Source organism: Pygoscelis adeliae, unplaced genomic scaffold, assembly GCF_000699105.1.
Source record: "Pygoscelis adeliae isolate BGI_AS28 unplaced genomic scaffold, ASM69910v1 Scaffold377, whole genome shotgun sequence".
NCBI classification, from domain to species: domain Eukaryota; kingdom Metazoa; phylum Chordata; class Aves; order Sphenisciformes; family Spheniscidae; genus Pygoscelis; species Pygoscelis adeliae.
In genome coordinates, this window is record NW_008825210.1 from 137,393 (window position 1) to 160,845 (window position 23,453).

General features: G+C 41.3%; 1 protein-coding gene across 1 annotated transcript in view; it reads left to right on the top strand.

Moving 5' to 3' along the window:
• The first annotated feature begins 8,423 nt into the window (after positions 1-8,423).
• The window catches only part of CNTN3 (contactin 3 (plasmacytoma associated)), a 159,632-nt gene continuing 144,602 nt past the window's right edge, over positions 8,424-23,453 (top strand). The window contains exon 1 of the mRNA XM_009329013.1: positions 8,424-8,472. Within this exon, the coding sequence (XP_009327288.1) occupies positions 8,424-8,472 (49 nt within the window). The remainder of the gene's footprint in view (positions 8,473-23,453) is intronic.

Consider the following 23,453-nt stretch of genomic DNA (forward strand, 5'->3'; position numbering starts at 1 on the left):
TGGCGAAGACCCTGATCAGGCAGGTTGTCTCCCTGCAGCCCATGGAGGTTAACGGTGGAGCAGATATCCACCTGCAGCCTGTGGAGGACCCCACGCCGGAGCAGCTGGATTCCCGAAGGAGGCTGTGACCCCGTGGGAAGCCCACACTGGAGCAGGCTCCTGGTAGGACCTGTGGGCCTGCGGATAGAGGAGCCCACGCTGGAGCAGTCTGTTCCTGAAGGACTGCACCCCATGGAAAGGACCCATGCTGGAGCAGTTCGTGAAGAACTGCAGCCCGTGGGAAGGACTCATATTGCAGAAGTTTGTGGAGAACTATCTCCCGTGGGAGGGACCCCATGCTGGAGCAGGGGAAGAGTGTGAGGAGTCCTCCCCCTGAGGAGGAAGGAGCAGCAGAAACAACGTGTGACCAACAGACCACAACCCCCATTCCCCATCCCCCTGCGCCGCTGAGAGGGAAGAAGGGAGGAGTGGGAGGAAGGTGTTTTAAGATTTAGGTTTTATTTCGCATTATCCTACTCTGATTTGATTGGTAATAAATTAAATTAATTTTTCCCCAAGTCGAGTCTGTTTTGCCCGTGACGGTAATTGGTGAGTGGTCTCTCCTTGCCCTTATCTCGACCCACAAGCCTTCCATCTTATTTTCTCCCCTCCCATCCAGCTGAGGAGGGGGAGTAATAGAGCGGCTTTGGTGGGCATCTGGCATCCAGCCAGCGTCAACCCACCACAACAGCATTGTCGAAGTGTAATCCTTCTAAATTAACGTATTCCTTGATTAGGGTTTGGTTCTATGTCACTTGTTTAGCCAGACTGTTTTGCATGTGAAGCACATAAGCATAGTTGCAGCGTAAGAGAAAAAAGGTGTGACATGGAAAAGAAAGAAAGAAGGAAATGAATTCTCAGCCATGAACTGAGCTTCATTCATGAAAATATCTATAAATTGTATTTTGGCATTTAAGCTAGTTCTTAGAAACCTCCATTTATTCTACTTTTCTTTTTCTGCAGATTTGTGCATAACAGAAAAAAAGGTGTAGGGCAATTATTCCAAATATAAATTATTTTGCAATTAGTATAAGCACAAAAGAGAAGGTGCTATTTTAAAAAATCAGCTCTCATCTTTATCGCAAATGCTGATGTCTTAAATTCTTCCAGTACAAATCCATCACTTTTCTTGCTCTAGTTTTAAAGAGTATATAGAAGTGTCTAAATTAATACCCATTATTTCTTTTAAGTACTACTTAAGCAAGGTTGAGAGCAGTCTGAGGCAAACACTTGATTCAAATGGGTGTCTCCATGTCAGTCAAAGTTAGTGTGTTTGCAAAGAGATGAAGCAGCATGCTGATTTATTCACATATATATATCACAACAATCTTCTTTTCTTTTCTTTTTCCATTACTAGATAGTGGTGCAGTGCAATATTTTGTATGTCAAAATAAGAAAATGTTCTATCCACACTCCCTTCCCCAGGGTTTGAGTTTGCCTGTCAACCGACCAGAAGACAGAGCTGATAATAGTAAAGACACAGCAGAATTCCCTTCCCTGAAAATAACTGCATATGAATTCTTCATAGGAACGGTCCTCAAAATACCTGCAGGCTGGGACCCTGCTCCAGCACAGTACTTAGCAGCATGTCTTTGACAAAGTTCCACCTTCGTTTCACTAGTCTCACCCATTTAAAAGGAAAAAAAAGTAGTTTTCTTTCCTTTCTAAAATGCATTTAAATGCAGCCCCTGAAATGTCAAGCACAATGATTTTTATCTGTGCTAGTGGAGAAAGAAAGAGGTGTTTTTCTTTATAGCTGGTTTTTTTCCCCTCCTCTTTGGCTTTGGAATGCAAATGGTGTCCCAGCTGGATGAGCAAGCCAGTAAGGTCAGTTGGACCACTGATCCCTGCTCACCCTGGTTGTGGCTCCTCCGTCACCACCTCAGTTCCTCCCCTCCATGCCTTGCAAGGTAAGACTTTATGCTGTAGGGTTAGTATTACTTCTCTGTAATCACAGACAGGAACATTGTGTTTTAATTTAAGACCTTATTGGAAAAAGAGTATTATGGTTTCCTTGGCTTGAACAATAGCAAAGCCCCCATAAATCCTGAGACAGGCGATAGACTGGTGTAGAGAAGTGTTTGGAGACCCTCACGGGTAAGATAGTGCAGAGCTTTTCTGTGTCTTCCCTTATGACCAATGAATCACAGCAACTGGGATCCGGATTTGTGAGCAAAGCATTGCACGTTTGACCCAAAGTTTCATGATTGGCTTCTCCCACCTGTTTGCTTGAGTCCTGCATGATAAGACAGATGCCAGCTGTTATGGAGAGAAATTCGTGGGACTTGGAGAAAGAGTATGAATCACAAAATCCAGCATTTGGCTCAGTTATGTCCCCCCAGTGTGAGCCATTTCCCTCGGAGCTCTGCAAGTGGGACTCAATAGCAAGGTGAATTTGGGATGGTGCGTCAAGAGGAGCACCTTCTGCCACCTCTCGTGCATTTAGACAGCCCTTCTTTACCACACGAAGAAGTATGCTACTGGAGTTAAAAGGCAAGGGGAATTAAATGTGGAGATACGGGCTGCTGACGGCAGCCCTGCAACAGATATAGTGACTAAGGGCTGCAGAGTCCATCCGAGTAATTGCAGAGTTCCCAAAGAGCTGTAATTAATAAAGATGATGAGTCAACATGGATCCTTTATATTTTGTCTTTCTTTCCACATGCCTGCAAGAATGACATAATGAACCATTAAATAATATCCATATCCCAGGACAGATTTGCTATTGGGGCATATTATCATAGCTCCACCGTAAATATTGGTTCTGTGTCAGCAGGAGCTTCTCATGCTGTCTTACAGGCTCACATTTCTCATGCCTGTCTAAGAGCAGGCTCTATTTCAGTGATGAATGAGGAAATTGTGATGGTAAACAAGTCTTTGATCTAGCAGAAAAGAAGATATTAAAAAGATTTTGCTGAAGTGAGGCTAATTCAAATTTGAAATTAACATTTCTCGCCATTAAAATAACTTATCTTGGAATTAAATGGACTTTCTGCTCTGCGATACCCTTTAATCAAAAGCAGTCGACTTTAAGAAAGTACAGCCAAAGAGTACGGGATTGATGAACAAATTACTGAGTAAAGCTGTTCAGCCCACGTTATCCAATGTGACAGACAGTGATTACAGTGGTTTGATCTAAAAATCAGGGGAGTTTATTATTCTCATGTATATTCCATAGTTTAGAAATTAGTTTTGGAGAGGTTCAAATATTGTGTTCTGAATAAGCAGCAACGGGTTATTCTATGCTGGTTATTCTCCTTAAAGAGACTAAGAACTGTTTTTATCCCAATTTCAATATCTGGAGAGAATATGTACGACAGTTAAGAAGAAAATGGAGATCTGAGTAAGAGAAATGATGGAAGCTTTCTCCTGGGAAGGAGAATGGAAGAAAAATACAAAAAGAAAATGGAAAAGAAACAGTAATAGCTAGCCCAATAGCACGAGAGAATATTTTGCTGGTTTTAATGATTTTAAATTTTACTGTCATTTCACGCCTGAAAAGTCTTGAATGTTTTGTTGCTGAACTCAGTTTTGCACTTCTTCATTAATGTTGGAGGATAATTCCACTGTCTTTACTTTGTAAAGAGGATGAAGAAAAACTCTCTAGCTCCTGCTGCCTGGAAATCAATGACAGTTTTACCACTGATTTCCCTGGAAGCGGGATCAAAGTTTATAATAATTTTTGTTGCTTTTATGGTTAATAAATATTATTTATTGCTGCAGTAGTGCTGCAGGAAGATCCCTAAAATAAGCTGTAAGATAGGAAAGGTAACATTGCCCTGGTCCCCCTAAGAAGCTGTAATAACAAGAGGCAGGAGAGACAAGCAGGTAAAGTGGGATTTTGATGCAGGTAACCATAATGATGATGATCACAGACAAAACAAAGACAGCCCTTGCTTGCCTGTTGCTGCCACTGCCTAATACCTCAGAGATATCATTCAAAAAGAACAGTCTACCAGTATAAAATATATAGACGTTGTAATATAGTGTCGGGGTTGCATGACTAAGACTGAGTAATCTGCTGTCTGTCTGGTTCTAGCCCCTAAGTTAAAACTTACTGCCTGCTTTAACTTGCACATCAAATTTCCCACACCCCCCCCAGGCTTGCTGGAAGCATTATACATGCAACTCGTGTCACTGGTCTGGCTCTGGGTTTTCTTTTCCTTCTACTGCATCATCTCTCATTTTCTAGGGAAGATTATTTTGAGGTCCAAAACACATGACAGAAATCATCTTATGTTTCCTCCAGTCAGAATAAGTGCCATCCTCTAGCACTAACATGTATTCGGTGTTTAAGCTTCTGGTTTTTTCCTCTACAAACTGGTGGAAATACCTGGGGGAGGGGAAGCGGTTCTGTAATAATCGAGGCTGCTCGGAGACATAGTGGCCGACCAGCCAGCGCTCCCTTCTGGGATCCGTCTCTACTGCTCCTAACGTCCCCAGACAGAAACATCGCTTTCCATCTCTTTCTTTCTATTATTCACTGGGCATCTTTTCAGGTACGAAATGCAAAGGGAATGCTATGTTAGGTTATAACTCATTTTCAGACCCAGATACCTGTTTTTAACCAAATATCTGCAAGATCTGTACACTCTTGTGTGTACGTGCTATGCAGATGTTAGACATTTTGCTGTCCGTAGTGAATATTTAAAATCCTCTAAGTCCGTAGCCAGAAGGACAGGCTGTCAACAGTTGAACTAATCGAACTTTCAGCTTTCACTGAAATTTCTCTGAAGTTCGGGTCACCTTCATTTTAGATCAGGATTTAACGCTTCTTTCCTATCCTGGAGATAGCTCTGTTTAATTGCACGTCGTGGCTGTTTGAAGTAGTTGGGAAATTATTTATGCCTGATAGCTGGGATTTCCTAAGAAGCCTAAGAAAGTTCGGCATTAAAATCTAATCAGACTTTAATGGAAAACAGGTACTTCGACACAATGAATAGTTCAAACTTACAGAAAATCCTACGGACTACAAACTAGGCTAACAGCTACAAAATGTGTGCACGGAGAGTTCTGTATCCTTCTGCAGATGCCATTGAAAAGATTGAGGTTGTTTTCCAAAATACAGAGTGGAGGAAAACAAGCGTATAAACATAATAATGGCAGTCTATGAAAAATATAGCAAGGGAAATTTCTTTTCACTTTATTCCCAGCAAATGGGGAGAGTGTCAGTAGCTTTTTCCTCAACCCTCTAAGATTGAATTTTGCAGGGCTTTTTTCAAAATGTTCCGTTCTTTGGTCCTAAAGGAATTCTTAATCAAGCAAAAATGACACCTGGATTTACGGCTTCTTCCCCCCGCCTCTTCCTACCCCCACTTGCTCTTCCTCTTTTTCGTTAATGTTGAATTTATTCTGAGAAGCCTCAGAGAAAGAACTGTGTCTGCAATTGGAATTTTTTGTGTTTTTTCATCCAGCATCCATTTTCTGAGAGTGTTAAGGAAGTACCGGCAAGTTTGCTGGCATCCACAGGCAAGGCGTATATAAAAATCACTCAGAATGGACATGCTGATGTTGATGGAAATAATTTTTAATAGAAAAACTAAGGTCAGTGAAATAACTCAGCAGAATGGCTGTAATTTTATATTACCCTGACAGTAAGGTAGAATCTTAATTTCAAATGTGAAAGAACATATAGCAGTTAATGGAAAAGGTCTAATTCTTGCTTCATCAGTTTTACCTCAGTGAGTTAACAGAAATCAGCTGATAATTTGCCTTGGGATTCAAGGGGAGATATTCCTGATCTATATTAATGTAAACGAGAGGAGAATCAGGCTAAAAGTCGGGGGGCGGGGGGTCAGTAAACTTTTTCTACAACTATTATCTACATTTTCATTAATTGTGCTTGGAAGAAGAGCTTGTGTGTTAAAACATTCCTAGGGAGCTTTACTTACCTGTTCATCTTTTCAGGGTTTGAAAAATAGCCCCCTTCTATTTTCAAACAATATGCAGTAGTTCAATGTCACAGACAAACGTGTGCTGCAATATTTAGACTTAAATTATAACATCCTGGAGTCTTAAATGGGGGGGACATGCAGCGTGTTTCTGATTCATTTGAGGTATGATCTGCTGAGTTTCTGATGAGTCTATACCCCTTCCAGTATACATGTTTTTACAGGAGATTGGATTAAGCCTTCAAACAAATTTCGTCTAAATCTTTGAATGGGTATTTTGATGTCCACTTAGGTGCTCCTGAAGGGAGAGTTGATGCTTTGGAGTAACGTAGTCTGAAACCAAAGAGAACTTACAGCACAAATCTCTATCTGGTATAAATCAGTCTGGCTGCCTGTAGTTATTGTGATTTGTGCCAGCTGAAGACCCAGCATTTGAGTTTGAAATACGAAGAACAAGAGCCTGGTGCGGTCACAGGGCTGCAGACCCCGGCTGCATAAATACACAGAGCAGTTTGACATCCATGGCCCATGACATCTCATCTGGTGAGCCTGCAGCGGGGCACGGTCCTGCTAACCTGAGGGAACCAGCCTAAACAAGTCCTCAGAATCACGCTATTGCCATCGGACTGGCAGCGAGCGCTCGAAGTCGGGCACTGGGAGCTGGGAGCTGTGCTCTTGCTGCCTCTGCCCCGGATCCACTCGCTGTCTCAGCCGTCCTTCTCGTACCTCTGCCCCTGCCTTGTCTGCTCTGATGAGCCTCCCGTGCAGCCTTCGCAAATCTCTCATTCCTCGGTCGTCTTTTTCTACTTTTAAATTGACGGCTCATTTTTACTTGCTTCCCGAGGATGGGGAAAGTATCCTTTTCCTTACATGCAAAACATTAGGTACTCCCTTAAATTCCTTTCTAGAGCACGCTCTCAAAGCCTGTGCTTCTGAATGCAGCATGGGACTGCGAGAGAAGGAGAAAGTGTGGAGGAAAATACCGAAAATTAATAGTCTGCATGTGGGCAGATCTTGCAGGTACACGCCCTTGCATAGGTTTTTCCCCTCTATTATTGTGAGTTTAATGTTGCTGTTGCTGAAATATAACTAACTTGGCATCCACTAATTGCTCTCCAAAATCACCAATGATTTTTTTTAAAGACAACAGCAACTTATACAGACTTTGTAACTGCTAAACCTGAATGCACCAACTCATCAGAAAAACCGGAATTATGTATGTTCATTGCAGAATCCTTAGATGCCTGCTTCCAGTTTAACTCCAAATGTGCATCTTCAAGTGCTGTACTCGGCTTACGCAGTACAAATATCGCAAGATTATGTTTATTTCCACAGTCCCCAGTCTGTAAACACTTACAAATACACTCCAGTTCAGATCTATGACGACTCCCACTGGTTTGTAAAATTAAGCGCGCGCATAAACGCTACCAACATCGGAGCCTTAATTTGTGTTCCTTTGAACTGGCAAGGGGCCCATCTTCTACGTAGCTTTAATTCCACTAGACAGCCTCTGTGCTCAGAGAATCGCATTTTAAAAATGGAGTGTCTGTATTAACAAGCGCTTCCATGAGCAATGAAACTAATGAAGCCTGCTTTCTTATGGTTTTGTCTCTTGTAGTTGGATTCTCTGGTGCCTAATAAAGTGAGAACTCCATCAGAAGTTTTTCACACAAAGGAGGCATTCGTAACATCTCCTTCCTGTGTAGGAGGAAAGGGACAGGACAAATGAAGGTATTTTGCCTCTCTCTTTTTTCCTGTTTTTAATACAAAAGCAGTGTGTGTTCCTAATGCAGGCTTTTCTTCATTTCTGTTTTTGTGGAACTTGGAGAAATATCTTATTTTTGAGATGGATACACAATCACTGAAAATTGGTTAAAATTGGTCATGGAGCTCAAAAGATATATGAGGGAGGACGGGACAGCAAGATGAGCTGGATTCAATAGGCTTTGGGTTTTTAGGCAAACAGGATTATAGTTTTTAAATTCTCATCCAATTTCAAGGTGTATTAGGATGACAAAGGCATACGTGAAGAAAAGAGCAATTTTCATTACAGTATCAGTAGTTTACACTTCTCTCCTAAGACAGATGTAAGCAAAGTAAATAATTAACGGCCTCCAGGAAGTATCGTATATAGCTATTATATAGTTTGCAAACATTCTTTGGGCCATACAACACTAAACTCTGATGCCTGTTTTGTGGACAACCTGGACTTCTCAATCCCTTTCTCTGGTTAGTCTTACGGGGAGAACTGTACATTACAAAAACTTATAATTACAGGAAGCTGGGTAGGCATTTTCTAATGCAGAATGCCCATAACAGTTGAGATTTCTGTTTCAAAATGCTCAGCAATAAGCCAGGACTGTTTGAGTTTGAAAAATGCTATTAGGCATATTCAATATTAACATCTCAGGCTCCAGCAGGAAACCTACAATTGATAAATAGACACTTCATTTGAACTTGGCACAACCTTCAGTCAGCTTTGCATAACTCTGGATGGCATTACAGATTGCGAACAGAGTAGAATACATTAAAGACGGACCAGGTGAGATCAATTTAACAACTTGCTAATTTCAACAGAAAATATTTCCCCATGTATATGGGAGTATGTTTACTTCAGGGATAAGTACATCACTTGGAGCTTCTGTTATGTTTGGAGAGGCAATCGAAATGTAACCAAAAGTCTCCCAGAAAAATATTTGGAGTTTGTTTCTCCCCTGTCTGTAATATATATTAATAACACATTGCAAAATCTTCCACCATTTCTTAGCTGCTTCTTTACTTGCGAGGATTCAGATGTCCCAGAAAAGTCCTCTCCTTGTACAATTTAAAATATATTAAGTATTTTACTGGTATAAATCAATTAGGGCTTAACCCAAAGGCCACGGAAATCGTCCAGGATGTATTTTAAAATTTAGATTATTATTTAATATGCGTATTTTAATACTAGTGCAAAGGCATCTGAGAGAAACTAATTGGAATTAATAGCTTAGATATAATTTCAAAACCCTGGATTGAGGTACTCTCTTAAATCAGATTCTTAACACTAAGCTGTAATTTTATATCAAACCCAAGGCTGGTGGCTATAGTGTACTGCGCCCGCTATTCTGTCTGTATCATGAAAGCATCAGTCTCAGCCCAGCAATTTTTCTTCTTTGTGAAAAATGTTCACATCTGGATCTCACCTGTCTCTTTACTATTAAGATATTACTCATTTGAAAAACTAGATTGATAAGTGAAGGGGAAGGGAAGGAATACACGTGCCAGTTAATAGATACAGAGAGGAGAGGTTATAGAAGGTGATGTTATCTATTAGAAGAACAAAGGAGGAGTGATATCCCTGAAAAGGCTGATGGAAAATCAATTCCATAACATGCCATTAGTCTGTTAATATCAGACAACTTAAGCCTGGAATCCTTGCTGTGGACGTAATGCAATATTCAACATTTGGAATGTGCCCTATACAGAAAGTAAATCAACTGACTTTTTTTTTTTTTACTTGTTTGTTTGTTTGTTTTTCCTCCCCAAAGAGAACGTCTATGGGAACTAGGTGCTTTTGAGCCCACATAGTCCATGTGTCAGACGAGCAAGGAAGAGGCAAAGGGAGCATTTCCTAGCAGAAAGATCTGTTGATCTATCAACAGATACTCAAATGAAGCTGGGAGTAGACTTTTTCCTGACATGGGGGACTGTAAATCTTTGAGCGTTAGTGAAAAAAATTTCTGGGTGGAAGAAATAAATCCATCCAGATCTCCATAAACCATGCAAAAGAGGCTTCTACCACTACACACTTGCTGTTAAATTTACAGTTTTAACAGGGCTTAATATAATCTATGGATGATGGTGACCACAAAATAAGTCAGCGCTTGTAGCAGACGGACGCTGCTGTGCCTCAGCCGCCCAGAAACGGGACCCCGCGCCCTCCTGCGCGGCAGGCGGGCAGTGATGGAGAAGAGGACCCGAAGCCACCACCGCAGCGTGACAACTGCTGCTACAGAGTGACCCCAGAACCCCAAAATCAGAAGCTGCAGGTAAGTCCGAGTTTGAATCACACTGCCTATTTACAGCGATGTCCCAACAGACCAGCTGAAAGACCTGGCTCCTTCCTGATGGTCTTTCCAGTAGGCACATTTTTAACACAACCTGTGGCTTTCAAACCCGGGATGCCATGATTTCATCTCTCACTGCCACCCCTGCACCTCTCTGTGTGCTGCAGTAACTTTCATTTTTCCACCCTTACCTGCGTCTCTCTGGAAAGGCAATTCATTTCCTAAGGACGAGTAATGGCTCTCAGAGCCCCAGCACACACCAGCTGCTTGCAAAAATAGTCAAAATCTTGACAAATGCTCACCAAAATGGATGAAAGGTGATGCATCTTCTTTACGACAGAGATTAACGTTCAATGTATCCTGCATACACATATTTTCAAAAAGTTTAAGGTATGCAGTATCTCTATATGACCCTTTCAAATGCTTTTGCATGGAGCTGGACAGTACGCATGGCTTTTCCTTGCAGTAAGCAAATTCTTCGGATTTCCCAGTAGAGCAGCAAATTCTTCTTAACCTATATCTTGCTGAGTCTCTGGAAAAAAAGTGAGTAGGTTCTTAAGCTCCTCATATTTTAGCTGGAATTGTAAGTAAGTTCTTCATCCAGCAGTTACAATATCAGATAGGGCCTTACCTGCAAGTTTCTCTTTCTGTTTTCTGGGGGAAGGGAAAAGTAATTATGTTTTAATGGCTGAAAAGAATATTTTTTTCATATGTATTATAAGTTCACAGGGGCTCTCTGACAGGACTGGGGATAGAGTGCATGGGAAAGGTCTGCCACAATTCCAAGGGGAGTCCATCAGGGTCTGTTTTTATTAAGTTTAACACCAACTATATTTCTTATGGAGTTATTTTCCTCTCCAAGGATAATTTGTCAGAATCAGACAGGCTATTCATTTCTCCTCGCTTGTAAATACCCGGTGTGTGCTCCATCACCAGCACACTCTTCTGAAGTTCAGGGGGACTCATAAAAACGAACAAAGGTCTCATTAATAAGGAATATTGGACTTTTTTTTTTCCGTATTAATGTTTAGAAATAAAATTATTGGCTCCCTCTTTATTTGCCAGGCAACGCCTAATTCTGGATTGCAGAACGAAAATATTAGGCACTATACGCTCTTTACAGCAACCTCCTCCAGCTTTTGGATCCTCAGTGATGCTCTGAAAAAGCCTAGCACTTGGCTTTCATTTTGTGTATCTGGATGAGTTTTACTTCCCAAGGGGTTTAGGCAACAGGTTCTGGGGATGCCAAATGTTCCCTGCCCTCCAAGCTGGAATTTGTTTGGCCTTTAATTAAACAGATAAATAACATACACATCTACCGCTGCGGCGTTTTACCTCTCATAGTTGTGGCTGTCAGCTTTCTGTCAGCATCTTGTGTTTAAAAACAACGTGTTTCCTCTGCTGATGTGAAACCACTGAGCTCCTCTCTTTTAATAGACTTGCACTGACTTATTTTAGTCCAGACTGTGGCTGAACAAATTAATTGGTCCTTAGTTTGATGTAATACACGAGGTGAAATGCTGGTTTTGGATGAATAAGGAACAACGTTAGTGAACGGTAGATTTTTTAAAAGTCTGTCTCATTCAACATAATTTTTTTTTACTGTTAATGAACGGATAGGTTAGTCATTGTTTACAGAAGGCAAAGCTTAACAAAATTCCTTTTCCTCAGAATTCACTGAAAACATACAACTAAGCCTCTATAATTCAGTTTGCAATATAGAGCAACATTTTCCAAGGATTTAATCCTGCAAAAATATGTCCTTTCCTAGCTTTATATAATGAATTGTTTTCACCAGGAATGAAATGCTTGTATCCATCAAAAGGAAAAATTCCCTTCACTTCCATTGAGACTAGTATCCACCCCGATCTGCAAAGGGATGGTAAAAGGTGGGTGGGTGTGTACATCTTAAAGATATCAGCCTAAACCGAGTGGACACAAGATCTAGATCTACAGATCATTGCTCTTATGATTAAAACTCCTCGTGTGAACAAGATTTTATAAGACCAAGGTGACTGTTAATTCAGACTATATCTATATGAACATAAGCTTAAATATATGGGGTCAAATAACTCCAATTTTTATCTAAGACTTACTTTTAATTTTCCAGTATCTCAATCCAAACAACAGTGGATATTGCAGTGTTAGCACTTACCCCCCCACTCTATCCCCACTGGAAACGGGGAACAAGATTTCCAGACAATGTTTTGAAAGTAAAAAATAATGTAAAATCCTCTGTATATACTATATCCTTGAAAAATACTGCTGAGTACACTGAGGAGTGTAAGACAGTTTGGAAGCCAGGAGGTTAATCTGGTTTGTAGATATAGTCATGCGCTGGGATGGCAGGAATAAAGCTGATTAGAAAACCTTAACTGGCTACCGTCTTAATTATGAGAGAGATTTGCCATTGACTTGAGCGTCCTTTGAATGCTGCCCTAAATTTATGATACAACACTGGCTATAAATGATACAAAACTAAAATGTCAGAATGTAAGTTTGATTTGAATACCCCGATCCTTTTGTTTGCCTATAAATCTCTAGGTAAACTGTAGCGCTGCAGGAATAAATAATAAATTATGACAATTAATAATTGATTATATTTCTTGATCTTACTATTTCACATTCAGTGACCTACCTGGCCTCCTCTAAGCCTACAAAGCTTACCCGCCAGCAAATGTCTTTTAATGGTTGCTTTTTCCTCTTGTTTACTAGTATTGTTGACCCCGTGCACATCCTATAATGTAATTTTAATGGTGACTTTGTAATCAAGGAGTGCATGTGTCTGAGAGAACTGTAGCTAAGATTCAGAGCAACTCCAAAGCCTACAAAGCAGGCTTGCCTGAATACATCCTTTTTTCCTTATGCGAGGAGTACAAGTGGATTTAACATTAGCTAAAGCGGTAAACATGTTAAGCATCCAGAGTCTATTGATTAGAGTGGAATTCACCGAGATCCAAACACACTCTGAAAAATTTACCCGTATGTGCCCAGAAAGTGGTTTACAGGTGGAGACTTTATTCTGCTGCTGTGACGGGCACGGGGAATGTAATGGAGCAGACGCTTGGGCTTTACAACCATCAAGTCTGGATCTGTCCATAGGATCTGGCTGAGGCACACAGACCCAATATCCATGGCACAAGGGATTGAGTTTATGGTGCTTTTTCGAGGCTCGCTGAGGCAGATGATGCCTGATGTCACCGTCTCTTAGCTGTGAAGTCAGCCCCTCAACATTTTCTACGCAAACCTGAAGTGATAGGCTGTACTGTACACCAAATCAGTACTTGGTATCATCCAGCCATGGGGATTTCCATCTGAACATAGAAACCCTAGAGCTGAATCAAAACCTATCTTTCTTGCTTTGAACTACGTCTGTTCAATTAAAGTTACACTTTCAAAGCACAGGTAAAAAGGCTATTGCTTGGATATTTTTTTTTTCCCCCCACTATGCACATGCTCTGCATAGTTGCCATTACCTACAGTAGCGAAAAACAGAAAAATTAGGACTCTCAGTACTAATCTAAACATCGGGGTTTGTGTCATTCACAAATCGATAAGAATAGGAATAATAGTCTCAACTGTAAATTTAATTATTTCTGGTGTTTCTTTCAATAGTTACTGTCATATACACCTAGGACAGGCAATGTTATCTGTATGGGAATTTCAGGAAGAAAGTTGATAAGTAGTAAAGATTTGAACAAGAAAACCTTATGTCCGTTTTCTTTTAAATAGTTTACAAAATTATCTCCAAAGTCAGTGCACTGCAGCAATAAGCTTTTCTGAAATTAAATGATAGTCACTAAGAGAGAAATCTGGAATAAAAACTACCCAGAAAGAAATTGACTCAGTATTTGAAAGGAAATTACATTTGTGAATTTATTTTTGCTGATAAAAACTATTATGCTTGACAACCTGCTGTGGTTCTAGTAAAAATACAGTTAAGAGAAATTTATGAGAATACAAATACTGTACACATTAGCAAACTGAAGCAAACTTTCTTTTGAAAGGGCATCTGTATTCACCTACATACGCGCGTGTGTGTATACATTGCTCGTGACCCATATGCATCCATGCATATCTAATGATGATTACTTATACATATATATCCTGAATTTCTGCAGAGTTGGCAACAATCCTCCACAAATGTGAAGGTTCATGGACTTTAGCAACTTTCAGTGCTGCTTACTGGATTTCACTGGTCAGAGAAAATGAGAAATCAGGAGAAGGAGGCACCAGGGAGAAAAATACCCAAAGCCATGCAGAGGATCGAGAAAGACATTCACAAAGCTGGCAAAAATTAGCAGAACTGGTTTCCAAATCCAACTGGCATCAGAGGCCTTGCAGAGCGAGGCTCAAGTTGACGTATGCAGGGGGTTCCATATTAATCATCTCAATATAGCCTTCAGCAATGCCTGTTTCCATAGATGTGTAAACGATTGTCTGGGAAATGGTATTGGTATTTGGGGAAGTGAGAAAATATCCCTAGTATTTAACCCCAGGGAAGGAGCAGCCAGGGTGAAGTAGGAGGATGCTGAAATCGGGAAGTTCAGTCTTCTCTTAGCACAGGACTGTCTGAAATATAGTCATAGCTCCCAGGACGTAATGGTAGCAGCATCCACTTCTGCAATGCCTTGTAGGCTTTGCTGCAGGTCTTCTAGTGTGAACTTTTGCGATTTATGCTATTGAACTGCTAGCAATTAAAGGGAGTCAAAGTGAAAACGGCCATTTCCTTCTGCTACTTATCATGCTGACCATTAACGTCTCATGCTTCCTTGGTAAATTTGTCTGAACCCATCCCCGCGTCTGCCTGTGTTGAACGGTTTTCCTTTTTCTAGCACAGTGCAAGTGAACAGTAACAAAGGAAACTGAGCAACGGGAGCATCACCATCTCTGGTAAGAAGGGAACAGGGAATCTTACCCTTTAACAACCTGCTCAGCTTTAGCAGGGTAAAATTGCCTTGTTCTCTTGGGAGTTCAGCTACCAGTAACTTCTAGATCTTTCTAGCTCAGCCTGCTCAAACCTGATGAAATGAGCAGGAGGACATCTCCAGTCCTGCAATCCTCAGGAACCACAGTCTGCTTTTGGAGACCTGCTCCAGTCCTTCAGGAATGTGAGCTAGCACACTGTGGCAAGCAGTTGGGAATGCTGTGCACACAATCTCAGCAATTTAATTACAATCAAATTAGTTATTTAATCAGAACATCAGCTTGAAACAGAAAAAAAAAAAAAGTCTGTTTTTTCCTCTTCCTCCCAGCACCTCAAGAATCAACTGATGAATGCGTAAAGTAGCGAGGTGATAATAGCTGTTAGATCCTGCTGTGCAAAAGCTTCATTAAATTTTTGCTGAACTCCATTGGTATATCCCTGCATGCCATCCATCAACAGATAGCTTGAATCTGGTCTAGCTATTGATCAACTTGTTACTCTGATAGCTGAGCTAGTCAAAATCCCATATATTCATCCTCACCATTCCCCAGCGAAGGAGCAAAGTGCTTTTCCACCTTTTTCAGAGACTCATTATCTTCTGAATCTGAACTAGTTACCTCAATAGCATTACAGATACAGATGAAAATAATTTTCTAAAGTCACATGGGAAGTTTATGATGGAACAGGGGAAGAAACAAGATCTTTCTTGTCCCAGACCTTCACCCTAACCAATGACCTACTCTTCACCCTGACTCAGAAGGACACAGTTCTAGCAGGAAGACAAGGCAATTCTTTTTTTTCAGTCTTAGGGTCATAAATCACTGAAGCATTTGGGAATGAACCACTAACCCAAACAAAACTCAACATTGTATTTTTTGATAACTTTATGGCTAAAGCTGAGCCACGCCTCAGATATAGAACGAAGTCCCCCTGACTCACACCGCTCGGCTAACGCCTGTCCTCTACTTGCCTTCAGAGCCCCCAAAGGAAAGCCTTCTTCCCTTTTTCACTAATTGTCTCTGACATGTATTTGGCTAAGTGATCTGTGCGACCACGTCAGGGGTATTCTGAATTAGCCTCTTCACACACAGAGAAAAACAGATGGAGAAGTGAATACCTTGCTGCCCTGAGCAGTGAGCTGTTGTTTGTGCCCGTGCTCAGTACGTACAAAATGCTCCCCTTCCAGGGAAGGTGTATTATTAAACACAGTTTTCACAGGTGTGAATGATTATACAAGGCGCAAAGCAGGGCTGCATGAGCAGCTGAATCTGCTCCTGCTTGCTATAGTGCAAAGAATATGGAGGGAATACTTGCTTTCTGCTTGACTTTATTACCTAAATTGCTTTATCCCATGAACTAAAACACAAAGGAGACAAAAAAAATAGAACAGGTGAAACTGATTTATTTTTTTCTTCACTCTTTCTCACCAAAGTGAAACACCCAGATGAATTCAGTTGCATGACATGCTTTGGAGGGATAACATTCACAATCCTGCTCCAGGAAGAATAACTGCTCTTCTTTCCTCTCCTGTGTCTCTACTTAAACAATAGCTCAGTAGTTGCTTATGCAGAATAAAGAGAAACAAATCTCCAATTTCTTTTCCTCTCTGAAGAAATTTAAACCCGATCTCACCTCTGAGAAGATTGCCCTAATCACCATCACCTGTGTGTCTCCAGTGCTGCCCGCTCTGGTCCTCCTCTCGATGATTAGGTAAATGTAGACCACAACGGCAATAAGGACCAGGTGTTTCACGCTTGGTGGGGAAACCAGTTGCACTTAGAGAGATGAAGAGAGAGTGGTCTGACCACCAGCCTGCTAGGCACTTCCACCTGGCCACTGCTTTATATCTGGGCAAGAGAGCACTTTTGGGGTGTTTTTTTAAATGGTGTTTAAGTGGGCTGCTGCTCCAACCCCATGTTCTTCAATGGCAACATCCACAACTTTGCTTTCTTATTGACGGTACTCATGGCCCATCTTCCCTGTCCTGCTCACGTACCCTCTATCCTCACCCTCTTAAAGTAATGCCTGTGTGTGTCTGGGTGGAGACTGCAGGCAGCAGGAGCTGATATGGGCTTGCCCAAATGCCCTAGGGTTAAGGAGAACTGAGAAATGATAAGGTGGAAATGAGATAAAGAACTGAACTGAAGGTTGGAGACAGCTGTTTTTAAGATGAGTGATGGCACTGCTGAGCCCTGTGGTAGATGAACAGGGTCCTTCAGCTTCTTGGTGTGTAAGTCATTGAGGCAGGATAAGGGATCAGGTTAAAGAGCCTGATTTACCTGTTCTGCCTTTGAAGAACTGGTCGCAGATGCACCTGCATAAGCTCATGTGTTTGGCAAAATGCAGAGCCACTTCTGAAACCGTGAGTCTGACCGCGGCAGTCCAGGTCTCGGTTTTTTTGTAGTTTTGGCCTTGTTTCAATAACTAACTGCACTGTGTGCTCCATTGATCTCAGGAACAATTTGCAACCAGATTAAATCTCTGCTAATGTAATTGGTGTAAATGCAAGCTTGGCCTAGCGTGTGTTGAAGGAAACGTGCTCGGCAGTGCTGCGTGCAGGCTGTTTGAGAGCACCCGGAGAAAGCTGTGAGCTGCCTCTGGGGCACGTGGAGGTGGGAGCTAATGCTGCCGTGTCCGACTTCTTCCCTCACCCACTGGAAAGTGGAGGATGTTCTATATCCTTCTTTTGTTTTTTTTCTTATACCTCTTATACTATTATGCCTTTTCATTTTGTGTCACCTTTCTGCCTGCCTTGACCATGGTGAAAGGCATTGAGCAATGATAGCGCGCAGCGGGCTTCCAGAAGCACAGGCGGATGACTTCTGCTGAGCTGAGGAAAATTTTAATTAGCATTTCTTTTTGATATTTCTGGTACTGTCTATGTAAATCTCTGTCTGTTGAATCACACTGAGATCTCGTTGATGAGATGACAGTGAACTGTGATCTTAGGAGCACAAGATGGAAAGAGAGACACAGCAAAGCAAAAATCAGTTGTTTAGTATCAGGGTTTTTTTTATTACTTTGCCACGTCACGGTGGGGTAGGAAGGACTGGTCACAGAAAGGAGAAGCAGCTGTGCAGTTTCTGTCCGTCAGGAATGCTTCCCACGTGTCCCCTGGAAGGTGCCACTGGGGAGGAGAGCTAATCATGTCCTGAAAAATAGCCTAAGTTGCATTATCTGATCTTATCTTCAAAAAAAAAAAATTTTTTTTTGAAGTCTAGTTCTGTGGTACTCAGCTACTCAGTAAATTCTGTAGTCTTACCCATTTTTATGTATCATGCAGGCTTAAAAAAAAAGTTATTACACTGCCACTACAGCCATTACCGGCTGCATGCCAGCAGAAAGCGTGCAAGCTTTGTCTCATAGAAATGAGTTGCTATACTTGGAGGACTGAGTGAGGCATCTACACATGCAGAGCTACACTATTCTCTTTCTCTTTTTCCTCCCTTTCTTCTCTTCGCCTTCTGTTCAATCCTGAACTCTCTTTTGCTTGGGCAGAAGGCCCCCACCCAGTAATTTCCAAATTCAGTAGCAGGGCTGGTGACTGCATTCACGCGAGGAGCTGCGAGGCCCTGAGATGAACCCTTGCTCAGGGTTGTGCACGGTGTCTGCATTTGTTACTAACTGCAGATCCAGGAGTCCTCTGTTGTGATCCTCCGGGGCCTTAACCTGCTTTCTTTTAAAATTTGACTTTCAACCTCAGTTCATATTTTTGTTTATTACTAATATGATTATGGCTGTTTCCTCCTTTTATTTAATCTATTTCTGTCCCCTGGAGTAGTCCTTCAGCATAATTCGCAATGAAGAAAAAAAGCTTTGTTCACATCATAATCTCCTGTACAAATAGCACCTTTCCAGCGCAGGGATGTCCAGCCCAGCTCTCCAGCTCAGCGGTCCTCTGCACTACCAGAGGGGTAGCTATGAAACATCGACATCTGGTTTAATTGACAAGATTAATCCTCCACTTCAATCTAGCATTGTGTTTCATTTCAAAAATATTATCCAGATTTCCGTACTATACAAAAAACCTCCACCTGCAGAAACTAGATTGTATCATGTATATTTTTCTAAATAGAGTGACTATTTTGTATGAACTACTACTAACTCCATCAGATAATTTTTTCCATGATAACCTGTAGCATAGGTGTTTTGCTTGAGTAGCAATGTGAGTAAGTACAGCGATGGATAAAATCCAAACATTATCAACCATTTATGAAGTTACTGGAAAACCTTTGCTGTGGGGACGGGACAATGAGGACAGACATCTATATTATACATGTCACACCGTGAGGCCCTTCAGGATGGAGGCTCTACGTGTTGGTACAAGGCAAACAACACAGTCATTGGATTGAGAATTCAAGGGCAGTTGGCCCGACGTTGCTAGATCTGTATGGGATCTAATTCAGTGCAGGTCTCCTCCCCCGTACCTATTTCAAAGGCACTGTTAGGAAATCTTCTCTTTATCTGAAACCAGGAAACATTACCTAGGAATCGAGGACAGTTAGGGGTCATACTACCTGGCCATACTATGGGGACACAGGTTCTCCCCGTGGAAAAATCTTTCACAGCACATTGTTCAAGGAATATGGACCAGTCATGTGGATGTTTGCCACATGTTGGTCACCTGGGTGGCAGCTACCATACCCAGGCCTTATTCTTGTCTGTTACCTTACGGGGTACATTAAATATTTGCTGCGCTATATTTGGCATTTTTTGCAAATCTCCCCATATATCTTACAATTCGACATTTCCATTGGCTGGATGTTCACTGTAAACACATTAATCATCCTGAATTCTTCCCAGATCCAGTTGCAGGATACACACTATTCTCTAGAATTAATGCATATTCAGATACAGAAGTGAAAAAATGTAAGAACACTTAACTTTGATTAATTAAACTGTATTAATTTAACAGATGGTGTGTTCTGACACCCAGCAGGCTTAGGTTGAGATTTGTGATACTTTAAAGAGGGATCACTGCCTCCATTTTGATATAAATTTTGAATCTTTACACAGTCCACAGATGTTCAGCTCAGGGGGTTTTTTCCGTTTTGTTTTGTCTTCAACTCATGGCTGGTAAGGACTGATTCAGTCCTGGGACTTGCAGAGGTTTGACACTACTGCCTTATAAATCTGAATCCTTGGTGGGGAGCCACTATCTCATTGTATGCAAACAAATCTTGATCTTTAAGTATCAATACAGAAGGATTTAGTGGTGAATCTCCTTTCTACTAGTAAAGTGTTAATTAGCGTAGGGAACCCCTGCTACACTTTGGTTATTTTGAGAGAAACCTTTTGAGAGTTCAAACAGATTTCTTATTACAGAATTAATTTAGAAAGAAGCAAGACTTTACCTTTACAGTCTTTCTAGAGGGACTCTCGGATGTTTTCTTCTTGCTGCTCACTTTGACAAACACCTATGCTTGCATACTGCAATACTGTGGGGTAAATCATATCTTACATTTAGGTACATACTTTTGATTACATCTGATACAGAAACAGCTGGTGTTGGACTTCTCTAGGGTGCACTAATGCCCCAATACCCCTTATTTCTGATGACCTGCACAACACTATCAAAAATGATCAGATTTTATTTATTTAAGTCTCTCTCTCCTACTTTTCCCACTGCTGTAGCATCACCTAGTAACCGCCTATAATTAGAGGCTATTAGGGCTACGTTTATGCAGCCTGAAACTTGCCAAAACACTTATGATCTCCAGGAAGCAGAGTCTGCTCTTTGTTATTACTCCTGATCGCAATGACTTGCATGGAATAGATTTCATTGGTGAGATTTCTCCCCCCCCTTCCTGTTCCATCAGAGGTTTCCAGAGGATTTTTAGTATTTCTGTTTTGGCACGGAATCGGGACTAGCACTAGCTTGGGAGCATGTGTATTGGGTTACCTTGTAGGTCACCCAGTCTCACACCCTTCCACCACAGGTTTTCTGCCTGCCAGAAAAGATGTCTCCAAAATTGGCAGTTTATGTTACTCATCTATAATCGCTATTATCCTGAGCACTCTTGGGAATCCAAGGCTCATAAATGGCAGGTTCCTTACACGTTTACCATCCACCTTTGAATAACAGATTCATTAACCACTTGTGTATATTTGATAGAAAAACAAAGTAATGAAATAATGGTATCACTAGGGAGAATGTAAGGATAAAGTATGCATTTGCTTAAAACCATGAATTTGCAGTAAACAACAATGTTATACAAAGCAAAAATGCATCGAGGACCGTCTTGAGCTAGTACTCATAAGCCTGTAAAACCTGCCCGGGCTTACTGTGCCTGATCCTGCGGCTCCTTCCCGCAGCCCCTGTTCGAGGGGCTGGCGCGACCTGCTCCTCCGGTTGCCCAGGATGGCACGTCTCAGCCTTGTTCGCTTGCCCTCTGCCTCTTACCTTGCTCGTCTGACTGGGGCACCTGGCGACACTCCGTGAACACCCTCTGCTCATGGAGAAACATCTATCGTCCCCTTTAATCAGTCCATTTCTGGTTTTTAGGCTCCAGGCTGCTTCCCCTTTCTTTTCAGCCTCTTAAAACTCAGTGGCACTACTCAATACCTCTCACAATATATAAGTTATAAGCAGTATGAGCTTCTGTCAAGATTTATGACATTCAGCTTGTTTTGAGCTCTTCACAGAATTTACAAATGACATATAAACAGAACAAAAACCTGATTTGTGAGCTGGGTTGTGTAATGCTCTACACATGATTTTTTTTTTTTTTATATTTAGGAGAACCCTTCAGGGCCCCCTTCTGTAAGCTGGTCTTACAGGGTTGTATAGATTCTGTTGCAGGCAGGAAAGCTGCTGAAATTTCGACTAACCCTGGCCCCCAGAGCTGCTTAGTAACTAAGTGGTTTCCCGGGCACAGCTTCCAAGTACCAACCTCGAAGTCAAGAACAGCCAAACTGTAACTCTAAAGCAACACACAGCTTGCAAATCGCTTCGGCTCAGTACCATACAATAAAGTAGCAAATGTCACTTCTGAATTTCCACCAATATTTATTTTGCAACTGATGTCCTGAAATAAATAAATATATCTCTCTCCAACAGAGAGGGTGTTTACTTGTTTTAGCTTATGTTACTTTGGAAGGCACATTGTGGAACTAAAAACGTTACCCTCATAAGCTGGAATTACAGTGGGGCAATGGGACTTAAGTGTATGAACATAGTCTAAATTCATAGAATAGGATAGAAAAAGGAAAAAAAAAAATCTAAGTATTCACTTTAGAATTTGGTGATTTCTTCTGGGTACCTTCAAAGGTTATTATCTTAAGACTTCAACCTGTCCACTCCTTCTGTACTTAAACCCCATTAAGGAAGAAGGGGAAAAACCCCAATGTGGCAACACGGGTGGGAGCAGAGGAAAAAGGCAGAAGAGAAAATGGAGGGTGCGTAGCTTTTGTCACAACTGGAATTAGCATCTGAGGCAGATCTTATGTAAGTGAGAAACGGATCTCTCCATAGGATTACTTAAAATTATTAGGATTAATTATCTGAAATGAGTAAGAAATTGTTGTGTAATGAAAATTCAGTTACGTACTTAGTGGCTTAAAATTCTAGGCAGCTGAGGCAACAACGCTGCTGAAGGTAGTTACTCAGGAAGACCATAATAGAAATAATTTCAATTTTTTTGCACATTTTTCTCTGAATAAAGACAGCAAACAGGAGCTAATAATTCGGACAACTCTATCGGATAAGCTTGGGAATTGTGTCATTTCTTAACTAAACTCCTCCCATGCAGACAACTAAATCATTCTGCATCGGTGCCAAAATCTGACAGCACCACATTGCTGTTCCTACTTTAAAATGCATCCCTCGCAGGGTGCTAGACTGACAGGGACGCTATGAAGGCACTGCAAGGGGGAGAAATGAAACTCTAAAGACAAAATGCAACTCCCTAAATATCCTATCTTGCATTATATAGTTGTTTGAGCTAAAAAAAAAAAAAGTATGTTTGAACCACATCAGTGTGTTTCTATTTTTTTACGAGGAGACCTCTAGGGAATTTTTTTAAATTCTTTTTGTGGGAACCAAATCACTGATTCAGCAGGTGTCCTTTGTGCCAAAAACGACCATTCACCACCAAGTGATGCAGGACGGGACTAAGCAGCCTTAGTCGCGTGTAGGTATTTCTCTTCTCAGCATTCTCGGGTGACCCTGCTCAAAGCAGCCCTGGGGAAGGCCGGGAGCTCCCTCAGGCAGCTGCACCTCGGGTCTCTGCAGAAGGTGGTGATATAGTGCTGTAGCTTCTTAGGTTGCTTTGGATTTATAAAGAATGCATACTGTGTCCCCCAGATATGTGCACTGATCTTTAACAAGGACTGTGCTAAGGGTCTACGGTTATATATCAGTTTTTCAATATTAGTTAGATACCTCACGTCGTGATGAATGTGAACCGTCAGTGCATTCAGTTCTTGGGTTGGGTTTTTTTGTTGTTGTTTTGGTTTTGTTTGTTTTCTTTACATCAGCAAAAATCATGTTGAATGCTTCAGTTTCTATCCTATGGCAGCACAGTTTTAAACTAGGCAGATTTCATCCTT